At 43.4% G+C, this 14,787-nt stretch overlaps 1 protein-coding gene across 1 annotated transcript in view; it reads right to left on the bottom strand.

Moving 5' to 3' along the window:
• Window positions 1–353: 353 nt before the first annotated feature.
• The window catches only part of LOC126004397 (glutathione reductase-like), a 30,431-nt gene continuing 15,997 nt past the window's right edge, over window positions 354–14,787 (bottom strand). Inside the window, 6 exon segments of the mRNA XM_049770836.1 lie at window positions 354–804; window positions 807–1,053; window positions 1,055–1,524; window positions 1,527–1,644; window positions 4,802–4,934; window positions 5,388–5,397. Coding sequence (XP_049626793.1) covers window positions 392–804; window positions 807–1,053; window positions 1,055–1,524; window positions 1,527–1,644; window positions 4,802–4,934; window positions 5,388–5,397 — 1,391 coding nt within the window. The 3' untranslated portion in view covers window positions 354–391.

Below are 14,787 nucleotides of genomic sequence, written 5' to 3'. Positions count from 1 at the left end.
GGGGGCACAAAGTGGTGCACAGGGGCTACTTCTGGATTTATGTGTAGGGTCACTCCTGACAGTTCTCTGAGACCATGTGGTACCAGAGATCAAACTCAGGCCACCTGCATGCAAAACACATCTTCCAGCTTGCTGTAGCTCTCCAGCCCACTTTGAACTCTGAATGAGATTGAAAAAACCAAACTCACCTACCATAGAGCTGTTAATCTTAAAGAAAAAAAAATCTTTAAAATTTTGTGAAACATGATCAGATAAAAAAAATCACAAATGTCCAATTACATAAATTGTTATTGACTGCTCATTTTCACTAGCAGAAGATCCTGATTATGGTAAAGAAATGGTGAAATGTGATTAACTGGTGGTCTTGGGTCTTAGGCTAGTGCCTGGACTTTCAGCGAAGCATGACCAGCTCCTCTGAAGAGGTTGGGTGGATGGCGACCGTGTTATCAAAGTCGGCTTTTGTTGCTCCCATTTTCACAGCAAAGCCCTGTAGCATTTCATCACAGCCGATTCCCTGCATATGGATGCCAATCACCTTTTCCTCTTGGAAGGCGCAGACCATTTTCATCACACATTTTGTTTTCCTTTTGGTAACTGCGTGATACATTGGGGTAAAGGTGGTTGAATAGGTCTTCACGTTTTCCCTTCCATATTTACGAATGGCCTCCTCTTCAGTAAGTCCTACTGTCCCAATAGGCGGGTGTCTGAAGACCACTGTGGGGATATTGTCATAGTCCAATTTTGAATCCATTTTACATTCAAAAAGTCTATGTGCAAGTTTTCGGCCTGCAGCTATGGCAACTGAAGGGCTTTTCCACACACATCCCCGACTGCATAGACGCCTTTTATGCTCGTGTTCTGGAACTCTTCTATGATGACATGACCTTTATCGTCAGTCTGAACTCCCACTTCGTCTAAATTTAGACTCCTGGAATTCGGGGCCTGCCCAATGGCCCAGAGAAGGCAGTCCACATCTGGAATTGTAGACATGGTGGGACTCAGACCTGGTTCTGAAGTAACCACAGAGAGCTCCAAGCCAGAAGAAGTCTTTTTTAACTTCTTTGATCTGGGAAAATTTCAGAACCTCTATGCCCGCATTCTCCAGCTCTTCAGTGCAGTTTGAACTGATCAGTGAATTAAAATTTCTAAGCACCTTATCACGCCCTATCATTAATGTTATCTTAGAACCTAGGGCTGAAAGGTTCCCGGCTATCTCCACAGCAATGTAACCTGCACCAACAATGACACTTCGGCTAGGCAATTCTTCCAGCTGAAAGAATCCATCGCTGGTGATCCCTAGGCTGGCCCCAGGGATCTGGCTCTCTTGTGGGTCGGAGGGCACCCCCCCCCCCGTGGCAATCAGGATGTGCGGGGCAGTGTACTTGATCCCGTTGACCTCAATTGTTGGCCTGGAATCGTTCATAAACGCTGCATGGCCATGGATGATATCTATATGGGACTTGGTTAGGTTATTCTGATAGATGGTGTTCAGGCGGCTCACGTAGGCATCTCACTTTTCCTTATCACACGCCAATCGAATTTACTCTCACAGTTTTGAAAGCCATAATCAACATGATCATGTATAAATTCCGAGTGGACAGCTGTATTCCACATTACCTTTTTCGGCACACATCCAACATTCACCTACACTTTTCCCTGTAGTCCCAAGCTTGAGTGCAGAAATAGGTTTCAACTAGAGTCCAAAGAGCTGCAGAAAATATGCTTTTTCCTGGGTTCAATCCCAGCACCACATGGTTCTCAGATTGATCCCTAAGTACCAAATCCAATGCACTGCCAGGTGTAACCTCAAAAACTCAACTAATTAAAATTCCTCATTCAGCTTCTCTAAAAAGTACAACAGTTCTCAATAAACTAATGAGTATATTCAAGTTTTTTTTTTTTGAACAAGTGCCACCAGTCCATTTTTCCTCCCTGTCATCGATGATGCTCCATTGGTTATTATTCCAACAAACCTCTTCCATGGCAAACCTGCATTCTCAATGGCATCACACAGATGCCGAAATATCTCATTAGTGGTGGTCTGGCCATGCATTGGAATTATTGTGAGCAGCTCCTCTGTCAATTCAAAATTGCAATCAACACCACGGACATAAATTGTGAGCTGCGTAGTGTCTGTTATATCTGTGCCCTCATCAAGAGCAACTGAGTATGTATCAAAACATTTGGCTTTCTCACACAGTTGATGATAAATGTCACTTGACATGTCAGAAATGCGCTCTGCCACAGTGTTGGCAGAAAGGCTAATTTTGCTAAACTGACCTTTTTTTTCCAGACAGATAATACTTGCAGCCTGTAACATGCATTTTTTAACAAACTCTCCTTCTGTGAATGGTTTCCCTGCCTTAGCAATCATCTCACTAACCATGTAACTAGCTTCGACTGATGCAACATTCTCTTTGGTTGCTTTCTTGAAGAAATTCTGTTGCCTCATTAGACATGCTTAAAGACTGGCAACCCGTTTGGCTCTCTCATTTCCTTGATATTTTTGCACATTCCTCAGCATGTTTAGTTGAATAATGGCATTTCAAGTTGTATTCCTTGTGCACTGCAACTTTCTCTGAGCAAATAAGACATGTGGGGATGCCCCTGTGCTCAATAAAGAAATACTGCGTCTCCCACTTTTCCTGAAATTGTCTGTGCTGTCATCAATCTTTCTCTTCACTGCAGGCTTTGATGAAGTCATGATGAAGGTATGACAAAATAAAATTCTGTAATAAACTTCTCTCCCTTCTCTCCCTTAGGCCTCCGATAATGCAAGGGACAGTGGGCAGGAGCAGCGAAAATGATGTCTGCGCTAGGTGCAAAGTATTCGCAATTATTCGCTTACCTAATATTCACAATAAAAAATCGCATTAGTAAGAAAAAAAATCGCAAAAAATCGCATTAAACATTTGCATACCCCGAACAGAACCTACTAATGCAATTTTTATTGCAATTATTCTGTAAGCAAATAATCGCGAATACTGCGATATTTGAAGGCCGGCCACGGGCCACAAAATGTTGTACGGAGGGCCGCAAATGGCCCCGGGCCGTGAGTTTGAGACCCCTGATCTACTGTGAATGCTATCAGTTTTCCTTTGTGTATGGTCCTTTTTTTTATTTTTACTGCATTCAATATTGTGTCTTCCTCTTTGGTTTCTGTCATCCTGATTATAATGTACCTTAGAGTTTTTTCTCTTTGGGTCTATTTTAACTGGTAATCTTCAAGTCACTGGAATATGACGAGGTGAAGTTGAGTTTCTCCTCAACGCTGGGAAATTTTTATCTATGATTTCCTTAGTGATTCTTTATTAAATTTGCATTCCTGCATCCCTATATTTTTCCTCCTGAGCTCATCCCATGTTTCTCTAATGTATTGGTCATTTCTTTAAAAAATTTGCATTTTTTGTTGTGTTCTGGAGGTTCTTGCATCTCACCTTAGAGCTCCCCGATCTCTCCCCTCAACTGCTCCTGTTCTGCTCCTCAGACATTCAATTGCATTTGTGGTTTTTTAATATAGAAATTTCTTCTCTCCTGAACATCACTATTCATAGCAGCACTCAGTACAATCATTAAGTGTTGGATTCAATCTAGATGCCCAATAAGAGATGAGTGGATTATGAAGATGTAGTACATATACACAATGGAATTCTACATAGTTTAAGGAATGATACAATCCTGAAATTCACTGCAATGTGTAGTGATACTGCAACTGGATGATATTATGTTAAATAAATAAAGTAAGCCATAACAAAAGAAAAATACAGGATGATATGTTGATATATAAATTTAGCATCTAGAATAATTTCATGAAGGAATACGATGGTTTAAATGAGAGATGTCTAGAACATTCTTGGCCCAGAGTAGAGAGGAGAAGAAAAGAAATTGAGTGCTAAAACATTGTATATCTAAATCTTAACTATAATTTTGAAACCATAATGCTTTAAATAAAAATATTTAAGAATAAGGGGCCAGAGAGATAGCATGGAGGTAAGGCGTTTGCCTTTCATGCAGAAGGTCATCAGTTTGAATCCCAGCATCCCATATGGTCCCCCGTGCCTGCCAGGAGAAATTTCTGAGCATGGAGCCAGGAATAATCCCTGAGCACTGCGGGGTGTGACTCAAAAACCACAAAAAAATATTTAAGAATAAATATAAAGTTTTTTATTTTAAACACCATGGCTTACAAAATTGCTCACAATAGTTATTTCTGGCATTCAATGTTTTCCAACACCAATACCACCACCAGTGTAAGATTCCTGCCACCATTATCCCAAGTTTCCCAATCTCCTTCAGGCCCGCCCCATCTTATTATAAATAAGATACTTAATATTGCTTGTTACCACTAAATGGCAATGGAATTGTTGAAAAATACTTTTTAAGAGAAAATTTGTGAAAAAATTGTCAGAGCTTGCAATGGTATCATTATGTCACTGAAGATTTAATAATCTGTTTGTTGTCTATTAAAATTTTATATCACCTACCGTGCCCTTCATTTCTGCCATAACTAAAGATAGTTTTTTCCTTTCCCCTCTCATACTTTCTTTTGTCATTATTTCTCTTAGCTCATTAAATATACCCAACATGGTCTCACTACATCATTCTTTGAGAGTTTACAGAGCTGGCTGATACTTGTAGAGCCTTCCAAGTCATTTCACTCAAAGTTTGATGGGCTTCTATGCATCTTCCCCATTATGCTTGTTGTGTTCCTGCAATGCTAAGGATGAATCTTTGTGGCAAGTACCCTGAGAGTCTATGAGAGATTAGACTGTGTGTTGCTCTTTTTCTTCTCTGCCTTCACCCAGTGACAGGAAGTATAAATGTGAACAGTGTGAGGTGTGATGAGTAGAGCTGTCATGTGTCCATGTGGTTTAGGAGATGTGGAGGTGACCTGCTGAGAGATGGCAGGCAGGGAGGGGGAGTCTGGGTGGAGGCTGCCAAGACACAGTTGGAAGAGAGGAGAATTGGCTTCTGGATACTAAAAGACCCAAGGAAGTCAGGAAAAGTTCCTAGAGGACCTAAAGCTTGAAACCACTTGCAAGGTGGATAGAAAAACTGAGCTGAAAGGCTAAGTGGGTTCTTGAGCTTAGAGTCATTGGAAGAGTCAAGGAAGACCGTGAACTCAGAAGATGAGTAATGTAAAGGAAATTCTAGGAAAGAAGAAAGGGGGAGGCCTGGGGCACTCCTGTGCTCTCTGCAGCACAGGGCTGGGGCTTTTCCACCTGGTTCTGATGTGACAAGGAGTGCTTGAGGCCAACACAGCAGGAAAGGGGCAATGAAGAGGGGACAGCACAAAAGGAAGAAGATAGGGAATAGAGTTAAGTGGAGATTCACATAGCACCAATCATTCACAAATGATTGCAGAAAGATGGGGCCTGGGGAAGTACCTGGAATTCCCTATAAGGGTAACAGAGGGAATTTAGTGTTTGAAAAGTTTTTCCTGGCTATGCTGCTGTGACCTCAGGAATACTGAAGAAGAAAAAAATTAAAAAAGTACCATGTAGAATTGGTCTAAAAGTTTATATTGTGATCTGTCCATAACAATAATACAGCACATAAGGCAGGTACCCTGTTCCACCTCTATGGTCCCAAACTTCTGAGTGACCCCTGGGTATTATTCTGTGTCAATCTGAACGTTAATCTAAGAGCAACCTCTAAGCATATCTGAATATGACCCAAAATCAAACAAACAAAAATACATTGGTAAAAGAGTATATTGTGATCATGGAGACCAAGGTGCTTTGTTTATATCAAACACCTCATCACTCTAGATCTTGTCAATAGAAAATGGCAAAAGTGCATGGGCTCTGCCTGAAGGTACTGTCATTCCACGTGGAAAGAAAAATAGAAAATAGACCTATCCCACAAGTGGAAAATTTGAATTCCACAGCATATTTAATTGCTCCATAGAGATAAAAAAAAATTCAGCTGAAACTAAAAATCAGATGAGACTAAAAACCAGATGAGACTAAAGCATGGAAATGGATGCCTCAGAAATTCCATGGACAGAGGCTGGAAAGGCTTCAGTCATTTTGTAGAGAAATAAGAGGCTTCATTGGAGTTGGGTCTTGAATTGAGGAGGAAGATTTTGGAGAAGGGGAAGGAGGGAATCTAGAAAGCAGGAGCTTAGTGGCCAATGTATCAGAAGTGGCTTCCACAGCTTGTTTGAATGCATCTGGAATGTATTTACTGAGTCAGTGATGATGCTCAGGCTGGTAATGATGACAGGCATGTGTGGGGTGCTTCCAGGGGAGCAGACACTGAACTAAGTGCTCTGCATGTGTCAGTTCACCTCACAGCCATCGGAGACGCAAATCATTTGAATTCTTTGGGTTGCAAGTCACAGAAACTGAAGCAAATCAGATGAACAGGAAGCCTTTTCCTACTCCTGAGACCCAGTTATCTAGAAGAGGAAGGCCTGCAGGGCAGGGACTTACCACTATTCTGTCTCTTTCTTATTGCTCTGGGCTCCTTCTTGCTGCCCTCTTCAAATCTACTTTATCTTCCCTCATTATTACAGTGTATCTACTCTGTTTTTTCATTTCTCACAAGAGTCAAGAACCTTATTTTTTTTGTTTCGTTTTGTTTTTGGGCCACACCCAGCGGTGCTCAGGGGTTACTCCTGGCTGTCTGCTCAGAAATAGCTCCTGGCAGGCACGGGGGACCATATGGGACACCGGGATTCCAACCAACCACCTTTGGTCCTGGATCGGCTGCTTGCAAGGCAAACGCCGCTGTGCTATCTCTCCGGCCCCAAGAACCTTATTTTCTAGAAGCTTCACCAACTCTGTATTTTAGTCTTATGGACTATCTTGGACTGGTGCCTCATTGTCAGGTGAAGCTGATATTAGTCTAGAGCAGTAATCATCAAACTTCCATCAGATACATTGGAGGACTTGTTAAAGGCTTCAGTCTCAGAGTGCTGGCAGCTACAGGTCTGGTGTGAATGGAAGATTGGCATTTCTAACAAATTCTCAGGTGAAACTATTGCTGTTGGTCCTGCAACTACACTAGCTGGCTCACAATTCCATGCCTGGATGAGTCAATTAAGTTGTCTCCTGAAGCCCAACAATATCTCCATTGTGCACAGAAAACTAGGATAGAGAGGTCCAAGTATGCAAGGTGACATCAACAGAAGGTAGCAGAGCTGAACTCTAATCCAAGCAGTCTGATCAGAGAATCTATGTCCTAACTCCCAAGCTTTTTTTTCACCAAAGCAAAAATTCTGCTGCTGTCTAAGTCTCCAGTAGTGTTGCAGGAGATGGACCAAACCGATGTGATAGCATTATGGAGGGTCTTAAAAGCTCTGGGAAGGAGCTTAAATGTGTAACTCCTGGCAGAAGGAAATCAATATAGGTTCACAAAAGAGAATGTTTTATAAAAATTAATCTGGGATGAAATTTTATTTTTATGCAGTTCAATAAAGTTCAATAACTAATATCAAAAGTGTTTTCTTTAAATTACAGTATAAGCTGAAAGAATCATAAGGAAGACTATGAGAATCTGAGGTTGAGTGGCTGCAAATGAAAACCCCAACCATGCTTTGGAAACTGGAAGCCTAAACCACTCACTGGAGGCTCCCCACATAGCTGAGTGTTCCAAGCCACAGTCTTCCAAGCAGCACAGAATTCCTGAAATGGTGTTCCCTCTGGTCACCTCTTCTGTATCAGAGACAGAGGTAGGCTAACCTGCCACACTACCACTTCACTGGAGAGAGAGAGACAGAAGGTTCCTCTGCCTCAGAACTGCTTCCAGGGCTCCAGTTTCCACATCAATCTCTGCACATAGCATCCACCATTAAAGCTGAGTTCAGGCAAGGGAGGCTGGGAAAGGAGAAAGTGGGGCTTCCACTGTAGAAACCAGATGCTCTAGCCCCTACAGATCCACCAGAAGTGTTATGGGTAGAATTACCTACCCCACCTCTCAAATATCAAGTCCCTATTCCCTAGTCCTTCAAAATGTAACTATCTGGAAATTAGGCCTTAAAAGACTTGATTAGTGGCGACCCCCCCCTCATAGACTGCAGAGGCCAGCCGCGCCAACGGGGAGTAGGGAACCCCGGCGTCCATGGTGAGTGCACTGTTTTAGGGCGCTCACACGTGGACGACCCGCGGCTGCCAGCCACCCTGCGCGCGACCCCCCCCCTCATAGACTGCAGAGGCCAGCCGCGCCAACGGGGAATAGCGAACCCCGGCGTCCATGGTGAGTGCACTGTTTTAGGGCGCTCACACGTGGACGACCCTCGGCCGCCAGCCACCCTGCGCGCGACCCCCCCCCTCATAGACTGCAGAGGCCAGCCGCCGCCAACGGGGAGTAGGGAACCCCGGTGTCCATGGTGAGTGCACTGTTTTAGGGCGCTCACACGTGGACGACCCGCGGCCGCCAGCCACCCTGCGCGCGACCCCCCCCCTCATAGACTGCAGAGGCCAGCCGCGCCAACGGGGAATAGGGAACCCCGGCGTCCCTGGTGAGTGCACTGTTTTAGGGCGCTCACACGTGGACAACCCGCGACCGCCAGCCACCCTGCGCGCGACCCCCCCCTCATAGACTGCAGAGGCCAGCCGCGCCAACGGGGAATAGCGAACCCCGGCGTCCATGGTGAGTGCACTGTTTTAGGGCGCTCACACGTGGACGACCCTCAGCCGCCAGCCACCCTGCGCGCGACCCCCCCCCTCATAGACTGCAGAGGCCAGCCGCGCCAACGGGGAGTAGGGAACCCCGGCGTCCATGGTGAGTGCACTGTTTTAGGGCGCTCACACGTGGACGACCCGCGGCTGCCAGCCACCCTGCGCGCGACCCCCCCCCCTCATAGACTGCAGAGGCCAGCCGCGCCAACGGGGAATAGCGAACCCCAGCGTCCATGGTGAGTGCACTGTTTTAGGGCGCTCACACGTGGACGACCCTCGGCCGCCAGCCACCCTGCGCGCGACCCCCCCCTCATAGACTGCAGAGGCCAGCCGCCGCCAACGGGGAGTAGGGAACCCCGGTGTCCATGGTGAGTGCACTGTTTTAGGGCGCTCACACGTGGACGACCCGCGGCCGCCAGCCACCCTGCGCGCGACCCCCCCCCCTCATAGACTGCAGAGGCCAGCCGCGCCAACGGGGAATAGGGAACCCCGGCGTCCCTGGTGAGTGCACTGTTTTAGGGCGCTCACACGTGGACGACCCGCAGCCGCCAGCCACCCTGCGCGCGACCCCCCCCCCCATAGACTGCAGAGGCCAGCTTGTTGGCACAGAGACCACACCACCCGTTGCCTCAACTTCCAGGCCCCAGAGTTCATCCCACCTGACCCGAGCGTGGACAGGGGAGGACATTCCCTAGTACCTAGTGGGCCGGAGTCACCTGCCCAGCTGGGACAGGTGGGACGAATAGACTAGGTGAGCTTGGGCCTGCCCCCTGGACCTTTACGTAACCTAGAGCAACCTAGCCCCGAGCCCCAGAGTGGACCTGAGACCCCCCCTAGGGCTGAGAGCAGCTACCGGGAGGGCTTGACTGGGGGAATTTCTTCCGCGGTAACTCGGAGGAGCAGAGCTTCATTGACCCCCAGATAAGGGAGGGAACAGAGAGTCAGGCTCAACAGCGCCCGCAACCAGTGTGGCCAGAAGCGGAACTACACCTGCTGACAGGAATAAAGAGGAAGACTGACTTCCAACTAGTAGAGGAGAGGAGAAAAAGGAGAGGAGAAACAGTGCCCCCCACCACTGTGGTCAGGAAAGGGCCAGTACTAGCTGCCAACAAAAGAGGAAAACAACTAACCAGGCCACATAAAGAGTACAGGAGGATCAAAACCTCAGCGAGTTCACCCAAAAGTCCCTCTAGAACCACCCTCAGGGAGGGAACCAACTCCCACACCACAGGGGATCAAAACAGGTGAAAATTAGAAGCACAGCACCCTAAAACACACCATTAAATACAAAGAAATATGCGTAAATCAAGGAAATCACTAATATCTGGAGATATGGTGACAAACTCTTGCAAGCTTCCAAGTCCACCAAAATACACAGATACACGCGATGAAGACCTAAAAGCAGCCATGAGGAAGGAAATGCAAGAATTAATAAAAGGAATTAGAGAAACCCTAGCTATCGAGTATAAGAAATCTATGGATGAACAAATCAGTCAAATTAAAGAAGAAATGTTAAAGAACATGAGAGATTCCATACAAAAAGAAGTGAAGGAATTAACAGACAAAGTAACAAGCCTTACAAGCAGAAACACAGAATTGGAGAAACACATTGAAGAACTCGAAGGAAAACTGCAAACAAAAAATGATCAAGAAACCAACAAAGAAATAAAAGGCAAAGCACTGGAAGGAAAGGTCCAGTATCTAATGAAAAAGGACAAAAGAAACAACCTAAGAATTGTGGGTATACCAGAAGGGGAGGAAGTAGGGAAAGGGGAAGAACAAGTAGTCAGAGAGATAATAGCGGAGAACTTCCCCACCCTCTGGAAGGATACTGCAATGCCAATACAGGAAATAAAAAGAGTTCCCAATAAGATAGACCCCAATAAACAAACACCAAGACACATGGTAATCCAATTGGCAAAAAACAAAGAGAAAGAAGAACTCCTTAAAGCAATAAGGAAGAAAAGAAACCTCAAGTACCAAGGTAGGGACATAAGAATCAAACCAGATCTCCCATTTGAAATAATTCAAGCAAGAAGACAATGGAATGACATATTTAAACGACTGAATGAAAGAAATTTCCAACCTAGGGTCCAATACCCAGCAAAACTTACATTCATATGGGAGGATAGACTAAAAACATTCTCAAACAAGAACGAATTTGAACTATTTGTGCAAACAAAACCGATCCTAAACGACTTACTCAAAGACGAATTACACAATCCAAACCCCCGATTGTAACAAAAACCACCCTACACAACACAACTACACAACAATCCTCTCTCTCAATAATCTCCCTAAATGTTAACGGACTAAACTCTCCAATTAAAAGACACATAGTAGAGAACTGGATTAGGAAAAATAAACCGGACTTCTGCTGTCTGCAAGAAACACACCTACAGATGCAGGATAAGCACAGGCTTAGAATAAAAGGATGGAAAGTGATTATTCAGGCCAATGGAAAACAAAAAAGAGCAGGGACAGCAATTCTTATATCAGACCAAATTGCATTCAACCTCAAGAAAGTGATCAGAGACAAAGAGGGTCACTACTTACTGATCAGGGGAACATTAGATCAAGAAACACTAACCCTGGTCAATATCTATGCACCTAATGTAGAGCCAGCAAAATATGTGAGGCAACTACTGGCAAACCTGGAGAAACACATGAAGGGAAATGTGATAATAGCAGGGGACCTCAATACTCCACTATCACCACTGGACAGATCCACCAAACAGAAAAATAGCAAAGAAATAAGAGCTCTGAATGAAAAATTAGAAGATTTAGGGCTAATAGACTTATATAGAGCCCTCCACCCCCAGAAAGCAGAATACACATTCTTCTCAAGCCCACATGGAACCTTCTCCAGAATAGACCATATATTAGGATACAAAGCCAACCTATATAAGACCACAAAGGTAAGGATCATTAGAAGTACCCTCTCAGATCACTATGCCACAGAGCTCAAAATTGAGGTCAAGAAGAAGCAATGGAGAAAAACTAATACCTGGAGATTAAACAACATGCTGCTCAACAACAGCTGGATCAAAGAACAACTCAAGGAAGAAATAAAAAGATTCCTTGAGACAAATGACAATGAAGAGACAACATGTCAAAATTTATGGGACACAGCAAAAGCAGTAATTAGGGGGAAACTCATAGCAATTCAGGCCTATGTCAAGAATCAGGAAAATAACAAAACCAACAGTTTAAAAGATCACCTCAAAGAATTGGAACATCAGCAACAGAGAAGTCCAACCACATCCAGAAGGCAAGAAATAATAAAAACCAGAGCAGAAATAAACAACATAGAAACCAAGAAAACAATACAAAAAATCAATGAGACCAGGAGTTGGTTTTTCGAAAAAATAAACAAGATAGACAAACCACTGGCAAAACTCACCAAAAAAAAGAGAGAAAACACCCAAATCAATAGGATCACAAATGAAAGGGGAGAGATTACAACAGAACCCCAAGAAATACAACATATCATGAGATCATATTATGAACAACTATACTCAACTAGGCTAGAGAACCCAGTAGAAATCGATAGATTCTTGGAAAAACACCCTCTTCCAAGACTGGAAAAGGAAGATCTAGAAATCCTAAACAGACCAATCACCTCAGAGGAAATTGAAGATGTAATTAAAAAACTCCCTAAGAACAAAAGCCCAGGCCCAGATGGATTTACAGGTGAATTCTATCAAACATTTCAAGAAGAGTTACTACCACTTTTCCATAGGCTCTTCCAAACCATAGAAAAAACAGGAATCCTCCCCAACTCCTTTTATGAGGCTAATATCACACTCATTCCCAAAGAAGGCAAAGACACTACCAAAAAAGAAAACTACAGACCAATCTCACTAATGAACATAGATGCAAAGATACTCAATAAAATATTAGCAAACCGAATCCAGCACTTCATCAAAAAGATCATACATCACGATCAAGTGGGATTCATCCCAGGAATGCAAGGTTGGTTCAACATACGCAAATCAATCAACATTATACACCACATCAACAACATGAAAGACAAAAACCACATGATCATATCAATCGATGCAGAGAAGGCATTTGACAAAATCCAACATCCTTTCATGTTAAAGACACTCAGCAAAATAGGGTTAGAAGGAACCTTCCTCAAGATAGTTACAGCTATCTATGAAAAGCCTACAGCCAACATTATACTCAATGGTGAGAAACTAGAAGCATTCCCACTAAGATCAGGAACTAGGCAAGGCTGTCCACTCTCTCCACTCTTATTCAATATAACCTTAGAAGTCCTAGCAATAGCAATCCGACAAGAGAAGGAAATCAAAGGAATTCAAATTGGGAAAGAGGAACACAAGCTATCTCTCTTTGCCGACGATATGATGATATACATCGAAAAACCTAAAGAGTCCACAGTAAAACTCCTAGAAACAATTAACCAATACAGCAAAGTGGCTGGTTACAAAGTCAATACACAAAAGACAGTAGCGTTTCTATATACAAACAATGAAGTTGAGGAGAGAGAGATTAAAAATACAATTCCATTTAAGATAGTATCAAAAAATATCAAGTATCTAGGAATCAACCTTACAAGAGAAGTGAAAGACCTATACCAGGGAAACTTCAAAACACTCCAGAAAGAAATTGAAGATGATCTAAAGAAATGGAAGAACATCCCATGCTCATGGATAGGTAGAATTAACATAATCAAAATGACTATCCTACCCAAACTCCTATATAGATTTAATGCAATCCCTATCCAAATCCAGACACAATTCTTTAAAGAATTAGAACAAGCATTCACAAAATTCATCTGGAACCACAAAAGACCCAGGATAGCCAAACAAATACTGAAAAACAAGAAGCTGGGAGGCATCTCCTTACCTAACTTGAAACTATACTATAAAGCCATAGTAATCAAAACAGCATGGTACTGGAACAGAGACAGGACATCAGACCAGTGGGTCAGAACAGAATTCCCAGACATAAACCCCCAGGTATATAGCCAACTAATATTTGATAAAAGAGGCAAGAATCTGAAATGGAACAAAGAAAGCCTATTCAACAAATGGTGTTGGTACAACTGGAAAACCACATGTACGAAAGTGAAAATCAACCCATACCTTACTCCTTATACAAAAATCAACTCAAAGTGGATCAAAGACCTTGAAATCAGACCCGAATCCATAAAGTTTATTGAGAATAAAATAGGCAGAACACTCAAAGACCTATATATCAAAAAGGTCTTTGAGAATGGAGCACCAATGGCAAGAACGTTAGCATCAAATATAAACAAATGGGACTACATCAAACTAAAAAGCTTCTGCATGGCAAAAGAAACCCTGCTTAACGCAAGAAGACAGCTAACAGAATGGGAAAAAATCTTTTCACTCGACATATCAGATAAAGGGCTGATATCTAGAACATACAAAGCACTCAGAAAGCTGAGCCCCCCAAAAGCAAACAAAGCTATAAAAAAATGGGGAGATGAAATGAATAGACACTTCTCTGAGGAAGACAGAAGGATGGCCAACAAACACATGAAAACATGCTCACCTTCACTCATCATCAGGGAGATCCAAATCAAGACAACAATGAGATACCACCTTACACCAGTGAGGATGGCCCACATCAAAAATAATGGAAACAACCTTTGTTGGCGGGGATGCGGTATGAAAGGAACTCTCATCCACTGCTGGTGGGAATGTCCCCTAGTCCAACACCTATGGAGGAAAGTCTGGAGAGTGCTCAAAGAACTCAGAATTGAGCTGCCATTTGACCCAGCAATTGCCCTCCTAGGCATATACCCACAAGATGGAAGGACATTCATTCCAAAATACATATGCACCCCACTATTTATCGCAGCACTCAGTATAATAGCCAAATCTTGGAACCAACCTAGGTGTCCAACAACGGATGAATGGATCATTAAGATGTGGTACATATACACAATGGAATATTACATGGCAGTTAGAAATGATACAATCACAGACTTTGCAGCAACGTGGATGGACCTAGATCATGTTATGTTAAACGAAGTAAGCCAGAAGACAAAAGATAAACACAGAATGGTAGCACTATTCTGAAACACCTAGAACATATATTTTATACACAACTAATACCTAACAATCATATAACAGGGTTTAACAGGGTAGAAACTCCGATCACT

This window comes from Suncus etruscus, chromosome 3, assembly GCF_024139225.1.
Source record: "Suncus etruscus isolate mSunEtr1 chromosome 3, mSunEtr1.pri.cur, whole genome shotgun sequence".
In the NCBI taxonomy this organism is placed as follows: domain Eukaryota; kingdom Metazoa; phylum Chordata; class Mammalia; order Eulipotyphla; family Soricidae; genus Suncus; species Suncus etruscus.
Note: the sequence above shows the minus strand (reverse complement) of the source record. Positions and strands in the feature narration are given on the sequence as shown.